This window comes from Strongyloides ratti, assembly GCF_001040885.1.
Source record: "Strongyloides ratti genome assembly S_ratti_ED321, chromosome : 1".
NCBI classification, from domain to species: Eukaryota; Metazoa; Nematoda; class Chromadorea; order Rhabditida; family Strongyloididae; genus Strongyloides; species Strongyloides ratti.
In genome coordinates, this window is record NC_037307.1 from 9,723,500 (window position 1) to 9,737,876 (window position 14,377).

The window sequence follows — 14,377 nt, forward strand, 5'->3', positions numbered from 1 at the left end:
ATAAGGTCACAGAAACATGAAATTTGGTGCGCTGGGCTTCTTTCACAAATTAAGATATACCCTACATTGAAAACTTTTTTTTATTTTCAACCGTTCCTGAAATACAATGCTTGGTACTTTTTCGCGCGTAATCCATTGTCATCATTTTTTTATATCTCGAAAGTGGTTAAAGGTATAAAAATATTTTGAAGGTAGACCCTATTTGAAAACTCATAAGAAGACGATTTCAGAAATCTGATTGTATTTATCTTTATTTTGAAGCGAGATATGACCAAGGGCGGAAATTTTTCTAAAATATTCATTGTTCTCGACTTTTCAGTATCTCAACAAATACTTATCCTATGAAGATGGGACTGGTTTCATTCGATTTCTATTCAAAAGTAGGTCTAGAATATTAATTTTTATAGCTATAACTTTATTTTTTTCAGAGATATAAAAATTGGCAGAAAATATTCTAGATTTCCGACTTTACCTCTAAAAATGTGAACAAAGAAAAACATCTTTTTTTGGAATTTGAATATGCCACTATAGTCATTCGATAGCCCATGAAACGGGATGAATTTTGAATATAATCAACAATATTCGAAAATTAAAACTTCAGGAGTTATGAGGATTCAAAGTTGAAGGGCGAAATGGTGGAACATTTTTTTGTAAATTTGGATTTCTATGATAAAATTGTGAATTTTAAAAATAAATACTTTTTTCTAGATCAATTTTTTACGGGAAATTCATTAAGCCTATTCACATCTTTATAGGACTTCTAAAAATGAAGATATGATAAGAAATATGTTTTAAAAAAAGTTTTAAGAAACTAGCGATAACTCAGGTTAATGAAGTCACAGGTCCATGAAATTTGATGCGCTGGGCTTTTTTCAATATTTAAGGTATACTCTATGTTGAAAAAGTTTTAAAATTTTCAACTGTTCTTGAAATACAATGCTTGGTACTTTTTCGCGCGTAATCCATTGTCACCATTTTTTTATATCTCGAAAGTGGTTAAAGGTATAAAAATATTTTGAAGGTAGACCCTATTTGAAAACTCATAAGAAGACGATTTCAGAAATCTGATTGTATTTATCTTTATTTTGAAGCGAGATATGACCAAGGGCGGAAATTTTTCTAAAATATTCATTGTTCTCGACTTTTCAGTATCTCAGCAAAAACTTATCCTATGAAGATGGGACTAGTTTCATTCGATTTTTATTCAAAAGTTGATCTATTTAAATAATTTTCAGAGCAATAACTTTATTATTTTCAGAGATTCAGAAATTGGCTGAAAATATTTTAGATTTTCGACCATACCTTAAAAATTGTGATAAAAAAACAACTTTTTTTAGAATTTGAACACGGTACTATAGTCATTTGATAGCCTTTGAAATGGGATAAATTTTGAATATTATTAACAATATTTGAAAATTGAAACTTCATGAGTTATAAAGAGTCAAAGTTGAGGAGCGAAGTTGTGGAATATTTTTTCTAAATCTCGATTTCTATAATAATATTGTAAACTTTAAAAATAAATACTTTATTCTATATCCTTTTTTTACGAGAAATTCATTAAGCCTATTTTCATCTTTATAGGACTTCTAAAAATAAACTTAAATAATTTTTATATTTTTTTATAATTTTGATTATTGTTGATATTAAAGCTATCACTGATTCCTATTTTATATAAATTAAAAAAAATTTATTTCTATCCCTCAATTTTTATTATCTATTACTATATAGTATTATTTAAAACGCTTGATATGATTAGAAAAAGAATTAATATCAAAACTTTTTAAAATCTAATAATTCTATACTTGAATTTGGTATTATCTTTTATATGCATGAAAATTTTTATCATAATTTGCCTGATTTAAAATAATCACTACTTTGATTATTGTTGAGTATTAAATTCATACAATAAAAGTGCAATGTTTATCACTTTTTATTTGTTATTTTTTTTAAAATAAAAATTAAACGAGAGGAAATTGATATTAATGTAAATAATAAGGCACTTTTTTTATCAATATTAAATTTCTTATTTAAAACATTTTCATTATTATACAGTATAAAATTAGAAAAAAAAAGTATTATTTTTTTATTTCATAGATAAGTCTTTATAAAAAAAATATTTTTTGAAAAAAAATTATTACACTTATAGTTATTAGGAAATTTATTTATTTTAGAAAAATTTATTAAATATTTAAATATCAAAAAAAATTTTTCATAACTTATTTCTTGACTATATATGTATAGGATAATCTGGGGATGATTGTAAACCTGATACATCAGTACTAAAATCATGTAAATACTCAAATGTTTCCATAGCTTTACGTTCTTGATTTCTATAACATGAATAAGTTTTTGAGCTAACTATTTTACGTGGTGGTACAAACTTTACACGACCACCACGTTTACGTAGTTGTTTGTCAATTAATGCTGTATTTGAATCAATTTCATCTTCTGATGAATATGTATAATCTTCTGCTAAATTTACAGCTTTTGTTTTATATTTAGATAAATGTGATGGTTTTGGTGGAATTGGTGGTTTCATTTCACTATCATTTTCATTGTATTCTCCTAATGATGGTGGAGGTGATATTGTACCTTTAATATTAGTTTTTGTTATTTCTTGAATATCTGAATCAGAAAAAGATTTTCTTAAAGGTGATGGTTTTATTTTATATACAAAATTTTTTAAATTATTTTTTTCCACATTTTGATAATCATATTGGTTTTCATATTTCTCTTCTTTTGTTACACTAATACAATCAGACAATTTTTCATCAAATTTTTCCATTGAAGCTAATGGAGCAAAATGTATTGTCTTTTTATCAAAATTTACTTCTGTTCCTGTTAAACTACAATATTCTTCTTCTATTGTTGTACAAACTGATTCAATTGCATATGGTTCCAATGGTGATGGATGATTGTAGTGTGAAAGAACACTATTTGATCGTGGGCAATCTCGGGTTTGTTCTAAATTACAAGTACTCTCATTATCAGTTAAACGATTATTTTTAAAAACATAACAATCATCATCAATTTCATTACCAGAACGTGGAATAAAACTATTAAACATTAAACTTGAATTAATTGTATTTTTGTGTGAAATATTATTAAGTATATCAGCATTTGAATCTGTCAAAACACATAATGCTTCTCCTGCACCTGTTAATGGTATTGTAGATGACTCATCAGTATGACTATGATTTATTTGAGAAAATTTATCTGATAACATATTATCATGATTTCTTACTTTCAATTTCCATTTTTTAATTTCTTCATCAGCATTTTTTAATGTCTTTTCAAGTTCACGGTTTTTAGCCATTTCAAATGCTAACCTTCTATCAACATCTTTCATACGTTTTTGTTGTTTATCTAAACGATCTTCTAATTTGTCAATTTGATTTTGATAATGTAATAATTCACTTGCATATCTATTTCTCATTTCTTTTGCTTTATTTCTCCATTTATAATATTTATCTTGGTATTCCTATAAATAAAAAGATTATAATCAAAACAATAAATTTTATTTTTACTTACTTTTACTTTCATTTGAAGTAAATGATCAAAATTATCTTCATAATCTGTGTCATCATTATCAGTATAATTTAAAGAATCTCTTTCATCTGGATATCTATAATTTTTATGAATATCAGATGTCTTATAATTAGCTCTACGGCACATAGATAATGGACTCGGTCCAGAACTATCATATTCTGATGTATTAATAAATTCATTCATATTACGATTATTTAAAACTTGATGATTTTTTTTATATGTACTTTGAGACATTAATGAAGTATTTAATACAACATTTTGACTCATACGATCATGATTTCTATTTTTTTTACCTTCATAATATGATTCATTTACATAAGGATTTTGGCGACTTCTACCTTTACTTTCTCTTATAGAATACCTTTCATCAATTGTATACATAGGTGCACCAGGGCAACTTCTTGGACCTCTTGTTTTTTTAGGAGCTGTTGGTACTGAATATGCATATGAAGCTTTTGTTATATCAGCATCCCCTGTATAAACACCACCATCACCATACTTATATTTAGGATTATCCCATCCTGAGTTACTTTTTGTTGAGCATCTGCTATCACGATTACGCGCCTGAAAATATAGTTCATCGATTGATACATCAAAAGAAACCGAAAAAAAAATGTACTTACAAATGATACATCATTTTCTTTATTATTTTTTTTACTTTTGTTAAACATTTTCATTAGCGTTGAAGCCATTTTAATTATATTAGTAAAATAATGTTATTTATGTTTTTGTTGTATATATATAAATAAATATATATATATTTATATGTATTAAAATAATGTTAATAATTATATTATAATTAATTACTTCTAATTTTAGAACTGAAATAAATAAATTAATAAATTATAATGAATCATTAAAAATAAGAAATAAATTTTATATAAATTATTTAAACAATAAATTTAAAAATAAGAAAGTAAAATATATATATAAAAATAATAATAAATGACAATTAAAGATGATTTAATAAAACTAATGCGCACCTCAACAATCTTAAACCATTTTAGTAATAGGAGCGTATGATGATGTTGTGTTTTCTACCCGCCACTGCAGAGCCAATGTATATTAGAACTAATAACTGTGCTCACAACCACTCAGAATGATCTCCTTCATTTAAATATAAAGAAAATGTATACCCTAGCCCGAACTTTTAAGGCGGAATTTTAATATATTTGTTTTACAACAAGTATGCTTTTTCCTTTTCACTTTTGCCGACATCAACGGCATGCTGTCACCTCTTGATACATCCCATTTTTCCTGTTCTATTTATATATAAATATATAAAAATTAATTCTTTTTTTTTTCATGTAAAAATAAATATACATCTGAATTTTAAATATTCTGAAATAGTTATAAATATTATTTGAATAAATTAAAATACAATAAAATATTCTTTACATATAATTAGTTTATATATTGTATATGATACATCGTTAACTAATTTTATTATCATTAAAAAAGAAATTAATATAAGTAAAATATTATAAATATTTATTTGGTAATTGATAACTTCCTCAACATCAAATAATTATTAGTAAAATATCTCAGATTTCAGGTAATGTAAAACAATCGGTGGCTTAATAAACAATAATTTTGATACTAATAGAATTTGTCATGATACAAATAAAAATATTTTCAAAATACTGTTGCATCAATGTTTATTTTTTGATGGCAATTGTTCTATTCTTTTGAAGTATGAAGTCATACTATTGTAAATATGTTTTTTTTGTTGACATTTTGATTATTAATTGTTAAAGTTTATTAAGAATTTGTCAAGTATTATTTTTTAATAAATATTTTATTATGGATATGTTATTTATTGTCTTTAACTTTGATACTGTAATATTTAATATATTTAAAAAAAAATATTTTTTAAATTTGAATCTAGTTATTTTATGAAATTTAATTTATTTTTAATTGAATGGAAAAAAAAACTTAATATAATTTTTTTGCTTTCAACTAGTCATTTTGTATTTTTTATATCTACTATCTATTGAAGATATTTTTTAAACTTTTTATTTTAATAAAAACTATTAAAAAGAAGATAAATTTTAATGATATTTTTAAAAATTATAGTTATTAACATATTTTATTTAATGTGTTATACAATGACATTTATTAAACGTTTTAATTAAAAAGTAAATTCTTTTAATCATTCCGATAATTTATAATCCATAGATAAATATCTACTTGAATTGTTTTTGAACTATAAATGTAAATTACCTTTATGTTGTAAAACTGTACTTTTGTTTTAAAATGAAGAGATAATTGTCTTTTTAGAAATATATTGGATTACAAACTAGTAAATAGTTATTAGCAATCTTCCATATATTTGTTAGAACTTATAATTGTCTAGATATAATTAAGTGTATGATGTGTGATCATAAAAGTTATATTAAAATATCTTCAAACTGAAATGTTCAATTAATTATAATCTTAAAAATTATGTATACAGGGATAATATTTCTGTTTTGAGTTTTAGCTTAAAGATTAAAAAAAATTTTTTTTTTATAATTTCATTGACATTTAGGCAATCTAAAAATCAAATATTATTCTAATTTTATATATATATACAAGCAATTAATTTTGTTTTCACATATAAACTATATGTTTTTAATTAATTAATTTTAATAACTTTAAGACATTTAATTTTCAGATAACGATCAAAATGTTTTTCATATAGAAATTTTATTTTTATATAACAATTTAACAACATTTGTATTGTTAATATGAGACTATCTGACATCGGCACATTCTTAAACTACATAATAAATATTAATTATTGTTTCTTTTTAATTTTAATTGACAACACAATCTAATTAACTTTTGCCTAAAATCCTTTACATTCATCGGTTGCACTTTTGATTGCTTTTTTAAAAAAAATATAATATGACAATTTTGTGAAGAAAAAAAAATGAACTTAGTAAATTAATAATTAATTACTTTTCATTATTCTTAAAAGAAATATAACATAAAACTTTTTTTTTCCTTTTTTTTTATAAATAACAAAAAAATTTATTGATGAAAAATAAAAATTTTTAAATGAAATCACATTATATTGAAATAATTTCATCATATTAAAAAATAACCCAATGATAATTACAAATCATGCTTTTAAAAAAATGAATACCAACACGACTTTTGTTTGGGGAAATGTTTTTTGCCGGAATCAAACCAGATTTTTATTGCTGTGTGTGATATTATTTACATAAAAATGATGTGGAAATAATTATTATTTCAAGCTTTACTTATCAAATATTTATCAAATCTCTTTATAGATACAAAACACCAATATCTAAATTATTAAAAAAAATTATTATTCTTTTTTTTTTGTGATTACTTTTGTATTTTAACTGTTATCAATATTTTGTAAGAAATAAGCAATTGGTATAATTGATATATTTTTTTTGTCTACAGATGATAATTAAACTTTTGTTCCCTAGGAGTTTTTATTTATTTTTATAATATTTTATCATATATCTATTAATGGTAAAAGCTTTTTATATATATATAAAGTTTATTTATTGAGTGACATATACTTACTGTCTTTTACCTTATCATCTATTACAATGAATATTATATTATATTTATATGAAATAGTATTACTTATTAATATGAAAATAATTGTATTTTTTTTTGTATGGTATTTTAATATATCTAATTTTTAGCTATAGAAATTTTTTAAACATAGTCTTTTATTGAAATAACATTATACAGAATTGAATGAAAGAAATATTAGACTGCTGAACAAACACATAATCAATATCAATACAATTTTTATATGCTAATCGAGAATGGTGGAGTCGTTACATGGTAAGTAAAAGCTAGAGGTCCTCAAACTGGAATTTTATCATAATTTCTTTTATCACATATATCGTTCTTTCTTATAGTATGAGCTTTTATTAAAAAAAATAACTTTTACAATTGATCAATTTTAACAAATATTTTAATTAATATTTATAATATTATATATATATTGTTACATTAAAAAAATTTTTTCAATATATATTTTTGCTATATGCTTCTCCACCAGAGCCAAAAATTTTTGGATGGTTTTTTTTTTTATAATTTAGTCTAAGTATTCATTCAAAATATTTTTTAATAAAAAAAAATTGTTATCATACATATAATTTTATGTAATCTACCAAGAATTAAAAGATACAAGAAGTACAAACTTGTTTTTTGGTTAATTATCTCTTAATCATGGATAAAATTCAATTTAAAAATTATGACTATATAAAACCCAAATGTCTTTCAGAATTAATATTAGCTCTTCTGGATGCCATTATAAGTAATAGTAATAATAAAGAAAATAGAGAAGAATTATGTGAATGCTTACAAAGTTTTGGTTTTCAGCAACCTACTTTGTTTTTAAGAGCTTCACATGCTTTTATGTTGCAACATCCAAAAGTAAGTTGTTTTTTTTGTTGTATTTATTTAATTTTTATCATTGTAATATTATACATATGTATATATATATATTTAATTTTTTAGTTATCAGCTAGCGAAAAAGCTATGATTTTAAGTAGTATAAATGTTGTCTTGGGAAAATCTAGTATATTGGGAAATTTAGATGAACAGCAAGGATTATTAATTATAAATTTAGTTACACAAGAGATTACACTAACTAAAGAAAATGAGGAGGAATGGGCTGAGTCTGGTAAAGAAGTACTAGTAACATTAGGTAAAAATGATAGATTTGTACCTAATGTAATGGATGCATTATTACAAAAATTTCCTCCTGGTTTATCACATTCTCCACATAAATATATTGTTAAGTCTCTTTCAGCAATCTCAGAACATAATCCTCCTGGTTTTATTCCTTTTTTAACAGATATCTTATCAAGAGCTGTTAGACTTCTTCCACAATTAAAGATTGAACAAATGAAATCTGTCTGGTCACAGGCATTATGTTCTTTTTGTGATTCTATTATAGAATATTATCATTCTGGACAAATAAATGAATCAAATTTATCTTATAATGATATTTTAAAGGATTATTCTGATCAAATGGAACAATTATATGATGTTATTATAACATGGGTTAATTCAAAAGATTCTAAAGTTAGGGCTGATTCTATTGAATGTGTAGGAACATTATGTATGATGATTGATAAAAAAAGAATAATAAAAGATGTAAAAAAATTAGTTACATTATTTACAAATTTATACAAAAGATGTACATTAGAGGAACAACTTGGAATAACAAGAGGTATATGTCATTTTCTTGAGGCTTCCTGTGAGGAGGCTGATGAATCTGTTCCCCTAGAACATTATATTGATGATATATTAAATAATGTTTTTCCTCATGTATGTATTGATCAAGAAACAAGAGAGGGAAATTATGATGAGATGACTTCTTCTTCATCAAATTTAAATTCTATTAAATTAAGGAATGAAAGTTTGAGATGTTTCCATGTGGCAGCAGAAAGATTTGCAGATAAGATAGTGTATTATTTACTTCACAAAATGCAAAGTGTTGTTGATAACATCAAATTAGGTGCAATTAATTTAATGAGGCATTTATTAAATTCTCCCAGTGTTCAAATGGAGGATAAAAGATCATTAATTATAATGGGATTGAAACCAATGTTGACAACAGAAACATTAACATCTGTTGTTAAAAAGGGAATTTGCCAATTATGTATTGCCTTAGCAGATCATGGTTTTGTTGACAAAGAAAGAAGTGGAAGTTTAGTAATTGATTTTTTGACAAAAAATTTAATTTCTGATCCATTAATGTTAGCGAGGAATGGTATTTGTTATGATTCTGAATCTCAAGGTCTTTCAACAGTTCATTCACATTGTGCTCAAGCATTACATACAATTGCTAAAACATGTGACTCCTCTCTCGAGTTATTATGGCCCCATTTATTTGAATTTATTTGTTTAGAAAGTTATAATGCAGTGGCTGCTGACATATTTAAATGTATTAGAATTGTTGTAAATAGAATAAAAGAAAAAAATGGAAAGTTAGACTTTGAGAGTGGTTTTGATAACGTTAAAGTTGCTAATAATGTACAAGTTTTTTCAAGATTAATTGTATCTTTAAATGCATCACCATTAAGTTCTGCTGTTGTTTATAGGATTAAAGAATCATTATTATTGATAGAATCTCTTTGTGAATGGTTTCATCCTAATTTAAGAAAAGTTTGTGACTCTAAAATAAGTAATTTAATTAATGCATCTGAAAAATTATTAAGTAGTCAAAATAATGAAAATGTTGTTTCATCAGTCAATTACATATCATCTAAATTACCTAATCAAACATCTAAAGGATGTATAAAAGTTACAAAAATAGAAATGTGGAGTAGTATGGTAATGGATTTTGTTAAGGAGACACTTGTTGCAATAAATAGTGGTGAATGGAGACAGTCATTTGCAGCATCTATGGCTAAACAAATTAGTTTATATGGAAATCAAACTAGAGATAGAAGTTTTTTGTTAACATGTATTGGATCAATTTTATCATACATCACTGATAATACTTTTGTTGTTGATCATTTAATATTAATCTTTCGTTCAGCTAATCATTCACATTACATTGAAAGGATTGGTTGTGCAATGGCTGTAGGATATTGTTCTAAAACACATACAGATTTGGTATTAACAGAATTAGAAAATATTGCAAAATGGGAACATCTTAAAAAAAATTCATCAGGTTTTTTTAGTTTTATGTCATATAAATCATATACTGATCAAGAAATGATAAATTTAAGAGCAACATTAATGTTAAGTTATGGATATTTAATGATGAATTGTCCTGTTGAAACAATTGTTCAACGCCTAGAAAAGACAGTTTTAGTATTTTTAAGAATTTATATGGGTAATACAAAACAAGATACGGTTGTTAGAGAAGCTTTATTAGAAACTATGCATCTTATTGCAAAAGCTTTTCATCCATCTAATTTTACTTCTGAATACAAATTTGATATGAGAACAGAACTTTATGGATATATTAAAGAATATATACAATCTGAAAATCAGGAAACTCTTTCTAGTTGGGTAAGATTACTTGCATGTAAAGCTACAACATCATTAATTAAATTAGAACCAGATGTTTTGGAGGATGAACTTTGGGATTTGATAAAAGTTATGGCTAAATTTACTTTATCATTAAGAAGAGAAAAAAGTGGATTAAAGACGATTGATAATGATCAGGCAAGTACAATGATGGAAGCAACAGTTGAAAAATTTAGAGAGGTAATTCAACAAATGATAAAAAAAAAACCAACAGTTGAGACGGTGTTTGATTTATTAAAAATGTTTACACCATACTTTGGTTCACAATATGATCATGAAAGGACAAGAGCTATTGATATAGTTGTTCTTATTCTTGAATCATATAATGATAATGCTACAGATATTAGTTTAGGAAAAGCTAATGATTTTATGCCAATGTATTTTTTGTTGGGACGTCTTTGTCCCAGAATTACTGATTCACTTTTCCAAGTACGAAAGTCATCTTTAAAAGCAATTAAAATAACTTTTAGTTTATGGTCTCTTCATAGAGGATTTTCAAAAGATCATGCTGATGAAGATTTTGATGTAAATAAATTTATTAAAATATATTTGGCAAATGAAACCAAATTGGATTCAAATAGTAGTAGGAAAGCTATTGCAGCAATGGGAGAACATGTAGAATCAAGATTACCACAATCTCAAATTCATCAATATCTTTCTGTTCTTTTTGAAATGTTAACAGATCGTCAAAGTATTGTTAGTTCAAGTGCTGCTCAGTTGTTAGCATCAATTATAAAAAGTAGAGGAAGTCAACTTGAGTCAGAGGCAGAATTTTTAACGGAAGTAATGTTAAATAAATTAGCTGAAATTCAAAATTGTATTCAAACTTATTCAGATTTGTTAAATGCTTTAATAACATTAGCTTCTCATCAATTGTATACTGTTATTGATGTATTATTACGTCAAGAACTTCCATATTCTGTCTCAACAACAGATGTTTGGCAAAGTCTTTCTAGAGAAAGTACACAGTTTGGATTAATTTTAGATTATCTATTTGAGTTAATGGGACTTATTGTTGATGAAAATAAAGATACATCCACAACTTCTATATCAATGCAAACATTTTCACCAACAAAAAATATTGACATTGGAAATGGTTTTACAATAAAAAATGTAACTCCAGAATGTTGTGCTTTTCTATCAGCAATTAATGTTATCATGAAAGCATCACCATCAGAAGAAATTTTATCAAATAGAAGTTATCAAATTTTAGCAATTCTTTTACAATTATTATCTTCAATAATTGATTCAAAATTTCCATCATACATGGTAGATGTTAATGATGATGAAAAAAATTCATGTGACTCATCAAAATCACCAAAAATTAAACCATCAATATTAACAAATAAATTAAAAACAATTTTTTCATCACCTTCTTTGTTAGTTTCAACTGCCATTAAAACATTATTAGAAAATACCAAAAATGAACATATAATTGATATTATGAATAGTGAACGTGCCTGGACATTATTAACACATTTACAAAATTATACAAATGGTGTTGATATTTTATGTAAAGCATTATCAGATAGTAGACCACAATGGATAAGACCATTAACTAAATTATTAGAACTTTATATTTCAAGTACATTAAATGCTCATAGAATATCTATAGCTATTGTTTTTTCTTCATTAGTTGCACGTTGCCCCGATAATCATGGAAATTTTGATTTAACTTTTTTTGACAGTATAATGGAAACATTATTAGAATTAATAAAAGATGAATGTTTACTTGTAAGAAAGTTATCAATAAGAGGTTTAGGAAAATTACCAATTGTTGCTTCTATATGTCATGCTCAGTCATCTAGTATTGTTTTAGAAAAATATATAAAATTAGCAGTAGAATCAGCAATGAAAGGATTAGATGATACTAATGATGTTGATGATCAAGTTACAATAGAATCTTTAAAAGCTCTTGATTCATTGGTATTAGTTGCTGATATTAGTATGTTTGAAAATGTTTTAATGCATTTATTATTTCAATTAAAAATATGTTTTGAAAAAGAGAATGCTGTATTGAGATCTGTATCATTTTCTTTATTATCAGAATTAGCAACTAAAGTTGAACAAAATGATATATTTATTGATGCATTACATTCAAATATTGTAGCTATTGCAATTCATTTAAATGATGAAGATGAAATTGTTAGAAAGGTAAGAATATTTATTTATATTTATAAAAATTATTATTTTTTTCTTTTAAAGAAATGTGTTATGGTTTTAAAAAAATCTGTTGAATTATTTACAGCTCCAGCATTGTCAACATTAATTGCCAGGTCATTTGAAAATAATGATGTTCAAATTAATTATAATAATTTTATAAAAGATTTTGCCATGGTTGTTGCTATATCTTATCCTGAAAAATTAAATTACAATTCATTGATATGTGCTGGATATTTTAATTCAACAAATGCAAGAAGTAGAATGAATTCTGCTATATTTATAGGTTACCTTTTATCAGAGCTTAATGATAATTTAAGAAGTTTTATTCCAATTAATATTATATTTCCTGGTTTAGCTAAATTGCTTAAAGATCCCGAACCACAAGTATCTTTGGCTGCTGCAAAAGCTATAAGTTGTCTAGCTAATTTTACATAGAAATGTCGTATATTTTATTTTATATTTTAACATATTATAAAAAAAATATATATATATATATAAATTATATTATTTTACTTTATTTTTTTTTTACATTTAAATATTAAAAAGTTTATAACCTGGTAAAAAAAGTAATATTGATAATATTTCAATTGCTGGTTTTAATAATATTGTCCAAGAATTTATAATTACAACTATATCATTATAATTATTAAGTATTCTTATAATATCAATAATTTGTTCCATTTTAAAAGTATTTAATAAGAATTCAGATAAACATATATATAAATATGGATATTGAAATATCATTGTTATAATTATAAATATTATTATATTAACTTCATTTCTACATTTGATCGTATATCTATTATTATAGTAACATTTTATAGCTACAATTTTTAAAACAGACAAAATAAATAATACTTGAAATAATAAAAATGATAACAAATAATATGTAGCTAGAGGTGGGGGTGTTATAATTGTAGATGTGTTAATTTTTTTAACATATAATACAATAGTTAGTGATAAAATTATTTGAAGTACATATATTCCTATCCAATAACAAAAAGTATATAATGTAGATTTTCTTTTAGAATTTATAATAATATCATATAAAAAAAAACATGTTGAGAGAGGATATATTGTCATAAGACATTCCTCAATTTCTTTATAATTATCTTGATAAATGATTAAAATGTTAATAGGTAATATGGTATTAGAAATATTAAATTCTGAATATGATAAAAAAATATTAATAATAAGAAGTGTATTAGTAATAATTAAGTTTAATGAATAAAACTTAATACTATTAAAAATATATTTTTTACGTAATATTGTTATCAATGAACATATGATTATTAGTAATATTCCTATTCCTAAAATTAAAGAATGTTCAATAGTTCTTAAATTTTGAATAGGAAATGTTGTGATATAATTATCATTTGAAATATTTTCTTTAGTTGAATCAAAATAGTCATACTCATAATCAATTGTAGAATTATATTTTGAAGTTGTTGTTATAATACATATCATAATATTTAAATATTAGGGAAAAAAAAATTAAAAAAGATATTAGATAATTAATTTAACAAAAGTAACGAAATATATACTTTTTTATTGTTATGGAAACCATTTTAATATTTTAAAATATGTAAAATCTATTTATAATTAATACATTAATTATAAATTAATTTAATTAATTATAATT

At 23.8% G+C, this 14,377-nt stretch overlaps 2 protein-coding genes across 2 annotated transcripts; one reads left to right on the forward strand and one right to left on the reverse strand.

The window, feature by feature from the left end:
• Positions 1–2,227: 2,227 nt before the first annotated feature.
• Positions 2,228–4,241, reverse strand: SRAE_1000301700 (Hypothetical protein; the record flags this gene model as incomplete). The annotated part of the gene is made up of 3 exons (XM_024650160.1): positions 2,228–3,481; positions 3,532–4,113; positions 4,173–4,241. The coding sequence occupies 3 exons, from the start codon at positions 4,239–4,241 to the stop codon at positions 2,228–2,230; spliced, it is 1,905 nt and encodes a 634-aa protein (XP_024503965.1).
• Positions 4,242–7,343: 3,102 nt separating this feature from the next.
• Positions 7,344–13,170, forward strand: SRAE_1000301800 (C11.1; the record flags this gene model as incomplete). Its single annotated transcript, XM_024650161.1, has 5 exons — positions 7,344–7,362; positions 7,808–7,959; positions 8,044–12,517; positions 12,578–12,726; positions 12,778–13,170. 5 exons carry the CDS (start codon positions 7,344–7,346, stop codon positions 13,168–13,170), a joined length of 5,187 nt encoding a protein of 1,728 aa, XP_024503966.1.
• Positions 13,171–14,377: the final 1,207 nt, after the last annotated feature.